The sequence below is a fragment of the Mus pahari genome, unplaced genomic scaffold, assembly GCF_900095145.1.
Source record: "Mus pahari unplaced genomic scaffold, PAHARI_EIJ_v1.1 scaffold_6580_1, whole genome shotgun sequence".
NCBI lineage: Eukaryota > Metazoa > Chordata > Mammalia > Rodentia > Muridae > Mus > Mus pahari.
In genome coordinates, this window is record NW_018393015.1 from 50,469 (window position 1) to 63,729 (window position 13,261).

Sequence of the window (13,261 nt, forward strand, 5' to 3'; positions counted from 1 at the left end):
CACCTGAACTTTTAATCTTAGCCATTCTGACTGGTGTGAGATGGAATCTCAGGGTTGTTTTCATTTGCATTTCCCTGATGACTAAGGGGTTCTTTAGTCAGTTTGGCTACAGGTTTGTCTATCTTGTTGATTGTTTCAAAGAACCAACTTTTGCTTTTGCTGATTCTTTGTATTGTTTTCTTTGTTTCTATTTGGTTAATTTTGGCCCTGAGTTTGATTGTTTCCTGCATTCTACTCCTTTTAGGTGAGTTTGCTTCTTTTTGTTCTAAGGCTCTCAGGTGTGCTATTAAGTTGTTAGTTATGATATCTCCAATCACTTTACCAGGGCACTTAGTGCTATGAACTTTCCTCTTATTGCTGCTTTCATTTTATCCCATAGGTTTAGGTATGATCTGTCAACACGTTTCATTAAATTCCAGGAAGTTTTTAATTTCTTTCTTTATTTCTTCCTTGACCAAGTTTTCACCAAGAAAAGAGTTGTTCAGTTTCCATGTGTATGTGGGCTTTGTGTAGTTTTTGCTGTTATTAAAAACCAACCTTAGGCCATGGTGATCTAATAGGATGCATGGTATTATTTCAATCTTCTTGTGTTTGTTGAGTGTTTTGTGACCAATTATATGGTTGACTTTGGAGAAGGTACTATTAGGTGCTGAGAAGAAGGTATATGCTTTTTTTTATGGTGAATTGTTCTGTAGATATTCGTTAAATCCATTAGATTCATAGCCTCTTGTAGTTTCTGTTTCAATGACCTGCTCATTGGTCAGAGTGAGGTGTTGAAATTTCCCACTATTATTGTGTGGGGTCAATGTGTATTTTGAGTTTTAGTAAACTTTCTTTTATGAATTTGGGTGCTCTTTCATTTGGGGCATAGGTGTTTAGAATTGACAGTTTCTCTTGGTGGATTTTTTCCCTTGATAAGTATGAAGTGTTGTTTTTTCCTCACTCTTGCTAACTTTTGGTTGAAAGATGGTTTTATTGAATACTAGGTTGGTGACTCCTTCTTGTTTCCGTGGACCATTTGCTTGGAAGACTTTTTTTATGTCTTTTTCCTCTGAGATAGTGCTTGTCTTTGTTGTTGAGGTGCATTTCTTATATTCAGCAAAATGCTGGATCTTGTTTGTGTATCCAGTCTGTTGCTTAGGTCTTTTTTATAGGTGAGTTGAGTTCATTAATATTGAGAGACATTAAGGAGAGATGGCTGTTGGTTCCTGACATGTTTGTTTTTGTAGGTGGTTTTATGTGCTTGTGGCTGTTTTTACTTTGTTGTGAGAGACTTAACATCTTGTCCTTTCTTTGACGCAGGTATCTTTCTTGTGTTGGATTTTTCATTACATGTTCCTCTGTAAGGCTGGGCTGGTAGATACTGTTTGAATTTGGTTGTGTCCTGGAATATTTCGGTTTTTTTCCATGTATGTTGATTGAGAGTTTTGCTGGGGAAAGTAGCCTGAGATGGCATTTGTGTTCTCTTAAGTATGTGCATGACCTCTGATCAGGCTCTTCTTGCTTTCATGGTCTCTGTTGAGAAGTTTGGTGTAATTCTGACAGGTCTACCTTTGTATGTTACTTGGCCTTTTTCCCTTGCAGCTTTTAATATTCTTTCTTTGCTCTGTGTATTTAGTGTTTTGATAATCATATGATGAGAAGATTTTCTTTTCTGGTTCCACTTATTTGGTGTTCTATATGCTTATTGTACCTTTACGTCCATCTTTTTCTATAGGTTGGGGAAGTTTTCTATGATTTTTGTTGAAGACATTTTCACGTCCTTTGAGCTGGGAATCTTCATTTTCCTCTATTCTGATTATTCTTAGATTTAGTCTTTTCATTGTGTCCTGAATTTCCTGGATGCTTTGGATTAGGAGTTTTTTATGTTTTGAATTTTCTTTGACAGTTCTGTCAATGACTTCTACCATCTCTTCTACACCTGAGATTCTCTCTCCTAGCCTTTGTATTCTATTAATAATACTTACATCTGTAATTCCTGACCTCTTTCCTAGGTTTTCCATTTCAAGGTTTGCCTCCATTTGCATTTTCTTTATTGTTTCTACTTCCACTTTTATGTTTGTATTGTTTTATTCAATTCTTTCACACATTTGCCTGTGCTTTCCTGTATTTCTTTCAGTGAGTTATTGATATCCCCCTTAAAGGACTCTATTATCTTTATGAGATAGGGTAGATTCTTCTGATTTTCAGGTGTGTTAGTGTATTCAGGGCATGCTGTGGTGGGAGAACTGGGTTTTTATTATGCCCGTGTATTTTGGCTTCTGTTGCTTATAGCCTTGTGCTTGCCTTTCACTATCTGGATATCCCTGGAGTTTGTTGATCTGGGTAACTGTATGGAGTCTGCCTCTTTTGTCCTTGTGCTGCTTCAGGTCTCCTGTTAGGCTTGCAGCCCGGGCTGTATTAGACCACCTGTGGGGCCTTCCAACTGGGGGCCCATCACGGGGCAGAGAAGCTGCTGATCTGTTGAGCTGGCTGCAGTAGATCTAGTGGGAGATCTTCAGACTGTTGGGTCTTCCCTGGACTTTTGCCTGATAAACTTAAGTTCTGTGGGTTGTATCCCAAATATTCTATACATTTTGGCTAATATCCACGTATTAGTGAGTACAAACCATGCATGTCCTGAGTTACCTTACTTGGGATATTATTTTCTAGTTCCATCCATTTGCCTGAAAAAACTCATGATGACCTAGTTCTTAATAGTTGTATAGTATTTTTTTTCTGTAAATGAACCACATTTTCTCCATCTATTCTTTGTTTGAGGGACATGTAGGTTGTTTCCAGCTTCTGGCTATCATAAACAAGGCTGCTATGAACATAGTTGAGCATGTGTCCTAGTGGTATGTTGGGGCATCTTTTGGATATGCTACCAAGAGTGGAATAGCTGGGTCTTCAGGTAGATCTATTTTTAATTTTCTGAGAAACCAGCAGATTGATTTCCAGAGTGTGTTGTACCAATTTGCAATCCCATCAGCAATGCAGAATTGTTCTTTCTTCATATCCTCACCAGCATGTGCTGTCACCTGAGTTTTCATTCTTAGCCATTGAGGTTCTCTGAGTTGTTTTGATTTGCATTTCCCTAATGACTAAGACTTTGAACAGTTCTTTAAGTACTTCTTGGCCATTCAAGAATCCTCTGTTGCAAACTCTCTGCTTAGCACTGTACCCCATTTTTTTAATTGGGTCATTTGGTTTTTTGGAGGTTAGTTTCTTGAGTTCTTCATATAGTTTGGATATTAGCCTTCTATTGAATGTGGGATTGGTGAATATTTTTTCCCAATCTATAGGTTGCCAGTGACATTGACTGTGCCATTTGCTTACAGAAGCTTTTTACTTACATGAGGTCCCATTTATCAAATCTTGATCTCAGAGCCTGAGTCATTGGAATTTTGATTAAGAAATATCCCCCTGTGCTAAGGTGTTTGGGGCTTTTCCCCATGTTCTCATCTATTAGATTCTGTGTATATGATTTTATGTTCAGGTCCTTGAACTAACTGACCTTGTGCTTTGTGCAAATTGATAAATATGTATCTATTTTCATTTTTCTACATATGAACTGCCAATTAGACCAGCACCATTTATTGAAGATGCTCTCCTTTTTCCATTGTATATTTTTGGTTTCTTTGTTGAAGTTTTGGTTTCTTTGTCATAAGTGTGTGAGGTTTTTTTTTCTGGGTCTTCAATTCTCTTCCATTGATCAACCAGTCTGTCTCTGTGCCAATATCATGTAGGTTTTTGTCACAATTTCTCTGTAGTAGAGCTTGAAGTCAGGGATGGTGATTCCCCCAGAAGTTGCTTTATTCTAGAGAACTGTTTTTGCTATGCTGGGATTTTTGTTTTTCCATATGAAACTGAGAATTGCTCTTTCCTAGTGTGTAAAGTATTGTGTTGGAATTTTGATGGGGCTTGCTTTGAATCTGTAGATTGCTTTTGGTAGTATAGCATTTTTACTATGTTAATCCTACTAATCCATGAGCTTGGGAGATCTTTGATCTTCTGAGTTCTTTGATTTCTTTCTTGAGAGACTTGAAGTTCTTGTCATACAGAGTGGCTAGAGTTGCACTAAGATTCGTTATTTTATTTGTGAGTCTTGTGAAGGCTGGAATTTTCCTATTTATTTTCTCAGCCTACAATTTTTATAAAGGAAGGCTACTGATGTCTTTGAGTTAATTATATACCAGTCACGTTGCTGATGGAGAAGTACTTTTTTTTTAAAAGAATCTTTAGTGCCACTTATGTTTACCATCATATCATCTGCAAATAGTGGTTCCTTGACTTCTTTTCCAATTTCTATCCCCTTGATCTCCTTTTCTTGCCATATACTCTAGCTAGAATGTTGAGTACTATATTGAATAGATATGGAGACTGTGACCAGCCCTGTCTTGTCCCTGATTTTAGTTGGGTTTGCTTCAAGTATATGTGCTTTTAATTTGACATTGCCTGTTGGCTTGCTGTATATTGCTTTCATTGTGTTTAGGTATGGGCCTTGAATTCCTGATATCTTCCATACTTTTAACATGAAGGGGTGTTGTGTTTTGTGAAATGCTTTTAGAGGACCTAATGAGATGATCATGTTATTTTTTTTCTTTGAGTTCATTTATATAGCATATTATGTTAATAGATTTTCATATATTGAACCATCCCTAAATTTTTGGGATGAATCCTAGTTGATGTTGGCGCATGATATTTTTGATGTGTTCTTGGATTCATTTTGCTAGCATTTTATTGAGCATTTTTGCATCAATATTCATACATGAAATTGGTCTAAAATTCTCGTTCTTTGTTGTGTCTTTGTGTGGTTTAGGTATAAGAATAACTGTGGCTTCATAGAATGAATTACATAGTGTTCCTTCTGTTTCTATTTTACTAAATTGTTTGAAGAATGTTCGTATTAGCACTCCTTTGAAGATCTACTAGAATTCTGCACCAAGGTCATCTGGTATGGTATTGTTTTTTGGTTGGGAGGTTTTTATTAACAGATTCTATTTCCTTTGATGTAATGTGAGTGACTAGATAGTTTACCTGCTCTCGATTTAACTGTGGTACACGGTATCTGTATAGATAATCACTCATTTTATTTAGATTTTCCAGTTATGCTGAATAAAGGCTTTTGTAATAAGATCGGATGATTTTTGAATTTCCTCAGTTTCTGTTGTTATGTCTCCCTTTTCATTTCTGATTTTGATAATTTGGACACTCTCTCTGTGTCCTTAGTTAGTTTAGCTAATGGTTTATCTACCATATTGATTTTCTCAAAGAACCAGCTTTTGGTTTTGCTGGTTGTTTTTTTTTACTTCACTCTGATTCTAATTGGTTGATTTCTACACCGATTGATTTTTTTCCTGCTGTCTAGTCCTCTTGTGTCATTTTGCTTTGTTGTTGTTGTTGTTGTTGTTCTAGGGCTTTTAGGTGTGCTGTTAAGATGCTAGTGTAGGTTCTCTCCAATTTCTTTATGAGGGCAATTAGTGCTATGAATTTCCCTTTTAGCATTGCTTTCATTTTCCCCATACTTTTGGGTATGTTGTGTCTTCTAGAAAGTCTTTAATCTCTTTATTTCTTCCATGAACAAGTTACCATTTAGTAGAGTAGAGAGTTGTTCAGTTTCCATGAGTATGAGGGCCTTCTATTATTTTTGTTGTTATTGAAGTCTAGCCTTAGTTTGTGGTGATTTGATAGGCTCCATGGGATTATTTCAATTTTCTTATATCTGTTAAGACTTGTTTCATGTCAGATTATACGGCCAATTTTGGGAATGTTCCATGAGGTAACAAAGAGAAGGTATATTCTTTTGTTTTACAGTGAAATGTTTTGTATATATCTTGTTAAATTCATTTGGTTCATAATTTCTATTAGTTTCACTATGTCTTTGTTTAATTTCTGTTTCAATGACATGTCCATTAGTGAGATTGGGGTGTTGAAGTCTCCCCCTATTATTAAGTGAGGCTCAAGGTATGTTTTGTGTGTTAACAATGTTTCTTTTATAAATGGGATGCCCTTGCATTTGGGGCTTAGGGATTCGGAATTGAAACTTTCTCTTGGTGGATTTTTCCTTTAATGAATATGAAGTGTCCTTCCTATCTCATTTGATGACTTTTTGTTGGAAGTATATTCTATTGGATATTAAAATAGCAACTCCCATTTTGGGGGGTGGGGGGATGGTGGCCACCATTTGCTTGAAAAGCTTTTTTCCAGCCTTTTACTCTGAGGTAATATCTGTCTTTGTCATTGAGGTATGTTTCTTGTATGCAGCCAAGTGCTGGATGTTGCTTGCATATTGCCTGGCTGCATATCCAGTTTTTTTAGTTTATGTCTTTTTATTGGGTCATTGAGTCCATTAATGGTGAGGGATATTAATATGAGAGATATGATTGCAAGTTCCTGTTATGTTTGTTATTGGAGGTGGTATTATTTGTATGTGTGATTCTTTCCTTCTGGGTTTGTTATGAGATGTTTAGTCTGATAGTCTATGTCTAGTTATTGGAGAATTGAGTCCCTTGATATTAAGAGATAGTAAGGACCAGTGATTGCTGCTTCCTTTATTTTTGTTGTTAGTGGTGGAATAATGATTGTGTGGTTATCTTCTTTTAGGTTTGTTGAAAGAATATTACTTTCTTGTTTTTTCTTAGTTGTTCTTTCCCCTTTGTGTTTGAGTTTTCTATCTATTATCCTTTGTAGGTCTGGATTTGTGAATAGATATTGCTTAAATTTGGTTTTGTCTTGGAATATCTTGGTTTCTCCCTCTATAGCAATTGCAAGTTTTCCTGGGTATGGAAGCCTAGGCTGGCATTTGTATTCTCTTAGGATCTGTATCATATGTCCAGGATATACTGGATTTTAGAAACTCTGTTGAGAAGTCTGGTGTAATTCTGATAGGTTTGCCTTTATATGTTATTTGGCCTTTTTCCCTTACAGTTTTTAATATTATTTTTGTTGTTGTTCTATGCATTTGGTATTTTGTTTATTATGTGACAGGAGGATTTTCTTCTCTGGTGCAATCCATTTGGTGTCATGTAAGCTTCTCATACATTTATGGCAATCTCTTTGTTTATATTGGGGATGTTTTCTTCTATGAGTTTGCTGAGTATGTTTTCAGGTCCTTTGAGCTGGGAATCTTTGCTCTTTTCTAATCCTATTATACTTAGGTTTGGTCTTTTCAGTGTGTCCTGGACTTTGCTGATGTTTTCGGTTAGAAGTTTTTTGTTTTTTTTTTATTTAGTCCTCCCTCCCTCCCTCCCTCCCTGTTTCTTTCTTTCTTTTTCTTTCTTTCTTTCTTTCTTTCTTTCTTTCTTTCTTTCTTTCTTTCTTTCTTTCTTTCTTTCTTTCTTTCTTTCTTTCTTTCTTTCTTTCTTTCTGTATTTATTCCCAGTTCAGATTTTATTCCCCTCCTGGTCCACTCCCAGACTGTTCCATTTTCTTTGACCATTGTGTCAATATCTTCTATAGTTTATTCCATGCCTGAGATTTGTTCTTCCATCTCTTGTATTCTGTTGGTGATGCTTACATCTGTAGCTCCTGACTTCTTTCATAGTTTTCCATATCCAGGATTGACTCCATTTGTTATTTCCTTATTGTTTCTACTTCCACTTTTATGTCTTGGACTACTTTGTTCTATTTCTTTACCTGTTTGGTTGTGTTTTCTTGTATTTCTTTAAGGAATTTGCTTCCTGTTTAAGTGTTTTGATCTGTTTACCTATGTTTTCTTGTATTTCTTAAAGAGAGGCATTTATATCCTCCTTACAGGTCACTATTATCTTTATGAGATGGGATTGTAGAACTGTATCATGCTTTTCAGGTGTGTTGGGTGATGCAGGGCTTCCTGTGGTGGGAGACCTGGGTTCTGATGGTGCCAAAGCATATTGGTATCTGTTGCTCATAATTTTGTGCTTGTCTCTTGCCATCTGTTTATCTCTGGTGTTAACTGACCTGCATGTCTCTGTCTGCAGCCTGCCTCTTTTGTCCCTGGCCTGTATCAAGTCTCCTGTGATATCTGTGGCCCTGGCTGCAGCAGACATCCTGGGAGGCCTGCAGAGTGTGCAATATCGAAAGGGGCAGAGACTCAGATCTGCCCAGGTGGAGGTGCTGACTAGAAGTGAGATGGCTTTCGAATGGAGGCAGGGTTTCCGGGTGCGCTGGGTACCTTATGGATCTCAGCTGCTGTGGTTATTGGGCAGGTGCTTTTCCTGCTGCTGTGTTTGCAGGCGATCTAGGAGACCTGCAGACTGTGGAGTGTTTAGAGGGGTATTCATACTGATATGCCCAGGCAGAGGTGCAGCCCAGAAGTGCGGGGCTCAACATTTTACCAATGGATTCAATGTTCAAAATAGGAACCAAGAGTTTTATCACAAAAGTCTTGTTCGTTTGTTTGTTTTTTCAAGAGAGGGTTTCTCTGTGTAGCCCTGGTTGTCCTGGAACTCACTCTGTAGACCAGGCTGGCCTCGAACTCAGAAATCCACCTGTCTCTGCCTCCCGGGTGCTGGGATTAAAGGCATGTGCCACCACGCTTATCACAAAAGTCTTAAGTGATGACTAGAATAGAATAATTTTCTCAAGAACAATTTCCTCAAGAATTGATACATGTGCTGTGATTGTCATTAATTTAAAGTAACAATGATTTATAAAAACATAAATGATGAAGACTGCACATTTTATGAAGTTGATGTTTGTTTCATATCTGTATACTGTTTGTACCTGAATGACCCAGTAGCAATCTTTTTTTTGCAACTTTTAGCTATTCAAACTTCCCACTCATTCTTACATACAGGGTTCCATATTTAAAAACTATTTTTGACAAACATGTGCATACCAATATACACAAGAACACACATACAAACCCCCATGATAATTGTTATTTGGTAAGAATTTTTCTATCACATTTTATTATGAAGCATTAATATGAAGTGTAAGAAATTTTAATTACCCATGAGGTATATTGTATTTAACTACATGGTATAACTTTAATACAGCTGTGTCTTCTGGATGTCATTAGAAAAATTAGGGGACATTCTCAATTTTGCATTGCCTGAATTGATATGCATATGTAATCATCTAATGATGCATCTAATTTAGGTGGGTTCCTTGCTGAAGAGTAGGGTATTTACTAACCCTGTTGGTGAACTGGTGAATATGAAACATAGAGAAAATCAGTGTGCAGATTATGACATTTTCAACATTTGGAATTTTCCACAAGGCCTTGGATTAAAAGTGAAACTAGGAAGTTATTTTCCTTGTTTCCCACAGAGCCAACAACTTTGTATATCTGAAGATTTAGTGCGGGCCACAGGAGGAACCTCAGTGGGTATACCACAATTTATATTCTTTTTAGTATAATTATATCTTAAAATATGAGACATGAAGTGATAGCTCTGTGGTTAAGACCAATTGCTGCTCTTGCAAAAGGCCCATCCTCATTAACCAGCATTAAAATTTGATAATTCACAATTTTCTATAAACCTAGGCGATAAGAATCAAAGGCCTCTGAATTCCATGTTCAGTTGAATTCACATACCTATTCAACCCACAATACAGAAACACATTTAACACACACATTCACACATATACACACACACACACACACACACACATACACAATTTTGTAACTATATATAAACCATAAAGTTTTGTGATTCCCTGTGAACATATTTTTAGCCTAATGAAGTAAAGTTCATAATGATTAATATTTCTCCACATTCAAGCTTTTCTTTTATACTTAGAATAACTTTATTAGTTCTGTGAGAGTTTTGTATAACATACCTTGTTTATATTCATCAAACAACTCTTTCAATCTTCCGTAACTTCGCTCACCACGCAACTCAGTATCCTTTTGTTTTATTTCTAAATCATGTGAGAAAAACTGATACATTAATATTTTTTAAAAGTTTTCTAAATCTCTACAACACAAACATTACCCATATAATAATACCTGATTTAGTTAATATTGAGTGACTGTCAGGGCATTGTAATCTTATATAAAATAATAAAGTGCCCAAATTGATGAGATGCCTGTTAGCAGAGGAATATGTATGGCCATATATGTTAATTACATATACATATATGTACAATGTATATACCATATGTATAATTACACATATATGTATATATGTATATTCATATGTATAAGCATATGTATGTGTATATTGCCTCAGGTCCCCACCTCCATGTGTAGCGAGACATGTGCTGCTGGGTTCAGGAAAATTCATCAGAAACATAGAGCCAACTGCTGCTTTGATTGTGTCCTGTGCCCAGAAAATGAGGTTTCCAATGAGACAGGTACATGTTTGCATGCAGAAAAAAAAAATAAAGCTGAATTAAAATATCTTCTCCTTCCATACAAGAATTGTGAAATGGTCTAGATTGGAACCGAAGACCTAAAATCTCTGTGTTTCAGAATTTAATCATTTGAATAGTATCAGAATTTTACAACCCTGCCAATAACCTGCAATATCTTCTATAAACAACTCATTTTTCTCATAATATGATGGTTTCAATTTTATATTTTTGCTGAAAAAGTTTATTGGGACAAACATCTGTAACTATTTTTAAAAACAAAATTTTAGGCATAGTCTGAATATGTTTCATCTTCATTAATTTTTTATTAGATATTTTCTTATTTACATTTCAAATGCTAACCCCAAAGTCCCCTATACCCTAGCCCCTGCCCAGCTCCCCAACCTACCCACTCCTGCTTCCTGGTCCTGGCATTCCCCTGTACTGGAGCATATGATCTTCGCAATACAAAGAGCCTCTCCACCAATTGATGGTCAACTAGGCCATACTCTGCTACATATGCAACTAGAGACACGGCTCTGGGGGTGGAGGGTACTGGTTAGTTCATATCGTTATTCCTCCTATAGGTTTGCAGAAACCTTTAGTTCCTTGGATACTTTCTCTAGCTCCTTCATTAGGGACCCTGCATTCCATCCAATAGATGACTGTGATCATCTACTTCTGTATTTGCCAATCATTGGCATAGACTCAAAAGAAAGAGCCATGTCAGGGTCCTGTGAGCAAATCTTTTTAGCATATGCAATAGTGTATGGGTTTGGTGGTTGTATATGGGATGGATCCCCAGGTGGGACAGTCTCTGGATGGTCTTTACTTCAGTCTTAGCTCTGAACTATGTCTCTGTAACTCCTTCCATGGGTATTTTGTTCCCCATTCTAAGAAAGAGCAAAGTATCCATACTTTGGTCTTCCTTCTTCTTCAGTTTCATGTGTTTTGAAAATTGTATCTTGGATAATCTAAGTTTCTGGGCTAATATCCACTTATCAGTGAGTGCATACCATGTGTGTTCTTTTGTGATTGGGTTACCTCACTCGTGATGATATCCTCCAGATATATCCATTTGCCTAAAAATTTCATAAATTTGTTGTTTTTAATTGCTGAGTAGTACTCCATTGTGTAAATGTACCACATTTTCTATATCCATTCCTCTGTTGAGGGACATCTGAGTTTTTTCTAGCTTCTAGCTATTATAAATAATGCTGCTATGAATATAGTGGAGCATGTGTCCTTATTACCTGTTGGAATATCTTCTGGATATATGATGAGGAGAGGAATTGCTGGATCTTCCAGTAGTACTATTTCCAATTTTCTGAGGAAGCGTCAGACTGATGTAAAGTGTGGTTATATCAGCTTGCAATTCCACCAAAAATGGAGGAGTGTCCCTATTTTTCCATATCCTCGCCAGGATCTGCTGTTACCTGAACTTTTGATCTTAGCCATTCTGACTGGTGTGAGGTGGAATCTCAGCATGGTTTTGATTTGCATTACCCTGATGATTAAGGGTGTTGGACATTTTTTTCCAGGTGGTTCTCATCCATTTGCTATTCCTCAGATGAGAATATTTTGTTTAGCTCTGTACTCTGTTTTTTAATGGGGTTATTTGAATTTCTGGAGTCCATCTTCTTAATTCTTAATATATTGGATAATAGTCCCTTATCTGATTTAGGATTGGTAAAGATGCTTTCCCAATCTGTTGGTGGGCTCTTTGTCTTATTGACTATGTCTTTTACCTTACAGAAGCTTTGCAATTTTTTGAGGTCCCATTTGTCAATTCTTTTTTTTTTTTTTTTTTAAAAAAAAAAAAAAAAAAAACTGACCATTTAATTAAAAGGAAGGAAGGGGTGGTATAGTAAAGGTGAAAAAAGGAGAAAAAATAGAGACCGAAGATCCACTGCTGGCTAACAGGGCTCAGCAGGAACTCTGAATAGCAGTTTTCCATGAAACATAGTCACTTTTACAGGAAAATGAAAAACACCCAATTAAAAGGCTATTACAGCAAGTGCTGCTGTGTGGAGAAGGGTTTCTTTCATACTGCCTTAGTGGTTCCACCTGAACTGGAAAATAAAACTGGCCACTACCTCAGGGAAATGTTATCACAAATCTCTTCTTCATAGCTACATGTTATGGACTTAGGTAGTTAACGTGATTCAATTATTTTCTGTCGTTTCATATCGTCTGGAAGTCAGGGCTTCTTTTATCTTCTGAAGGGCATGAGGAATGAGAACTTCCACTGATGATCTTTCTTAGCTCTGTTCACCTTCATCTTCATTTAGACACAGAGAAATAAATATCAAAAAAGAAATGGTCTAATCTGTGTTCAAGGTATACCAGCCCTCTTATGGAAATGGAGTGTCCCATAGGGGAAATTCATCTGGTCAAACTGTGAGAAAAAAAAGTACTATGGTGTGATCCCGAAAAGGATTCAGTGAAAGGCTACACTTTAGCTCCAATCTTAGTGCTCCAAGAGTCAAGTCAGTCCCTGTCCAAAAGTAGCAAACGTCCATGGAGGTGACAGAAAAACATAATTGTTTAAATCATCTTTTGGTAAAACTGTCCTTTTCTTTTCTTTTCTTTTTTTCTTTTCTTTTCTTTTTGTTTCTTTCTTTTCTTTTCTTTTCTTTTCTTTTCTTCCAATAGTCATGGTGGTAATTTTCCTGCCACACTGTATGAGTTAGCAACCTTATGAATTCCCATGGAGATGGAATCTTCTGAAACCTACCTCAATATGTTAAGTAACACATAAGGTGTAGGTGCATTTCTGAAGATTTGACACATAGTCCAGTATGAATACATTTCTTTTTAAAATTTATTTATTATTATTTTCTTTATTTACATTTCAAATGCTATCCCGAAAGTTCCCTATACCCCACCCCTGCCCCTGCTCCCCTACTCACCCACTCCCACTACTTGGCCCTGGCCTTCCCCTGTGCTGGGCCATATAAAGTTTACACGACCAAGGGGCCTCTCTTCCCAATGATGGCTG

At 36.6% G+C, this 13,261-nt stretch overlaps 1 protein-coding gene across 4 annotated transcripts in view; it reads left to right on the top strand.

Moving 5' to 3' along the window:
* The window catches only part of LOC110315307 (vomeronasal type-2 receptor 116-like), a 41,066-nt gene that overhangs the window by 22,583 nt on the left and 5,222 nt on the right, over positions 1–13,261 (top strand). For 2 of the 4 annotated variants that reach the window (XM_021189393.1, XM_021189394.1), the window contains exons 4-5: positions 9,064–9,288; positions 10,140–10,263. In XM_021189393.1, the coding sequence (XP_021045052.1) occupies positions 9,064–9,288; positions 10,140–10,263 (349 nt within the window). Of the gene's footprint in view, positions 1–9,063; positions 9,293–10,132; positions 10,264–13,261 lie in introns of all 4 variants that reach the window. The other 2 variants (XM_021189392.1, XM_021189395.1) reach the window with 2 other exon arrangements.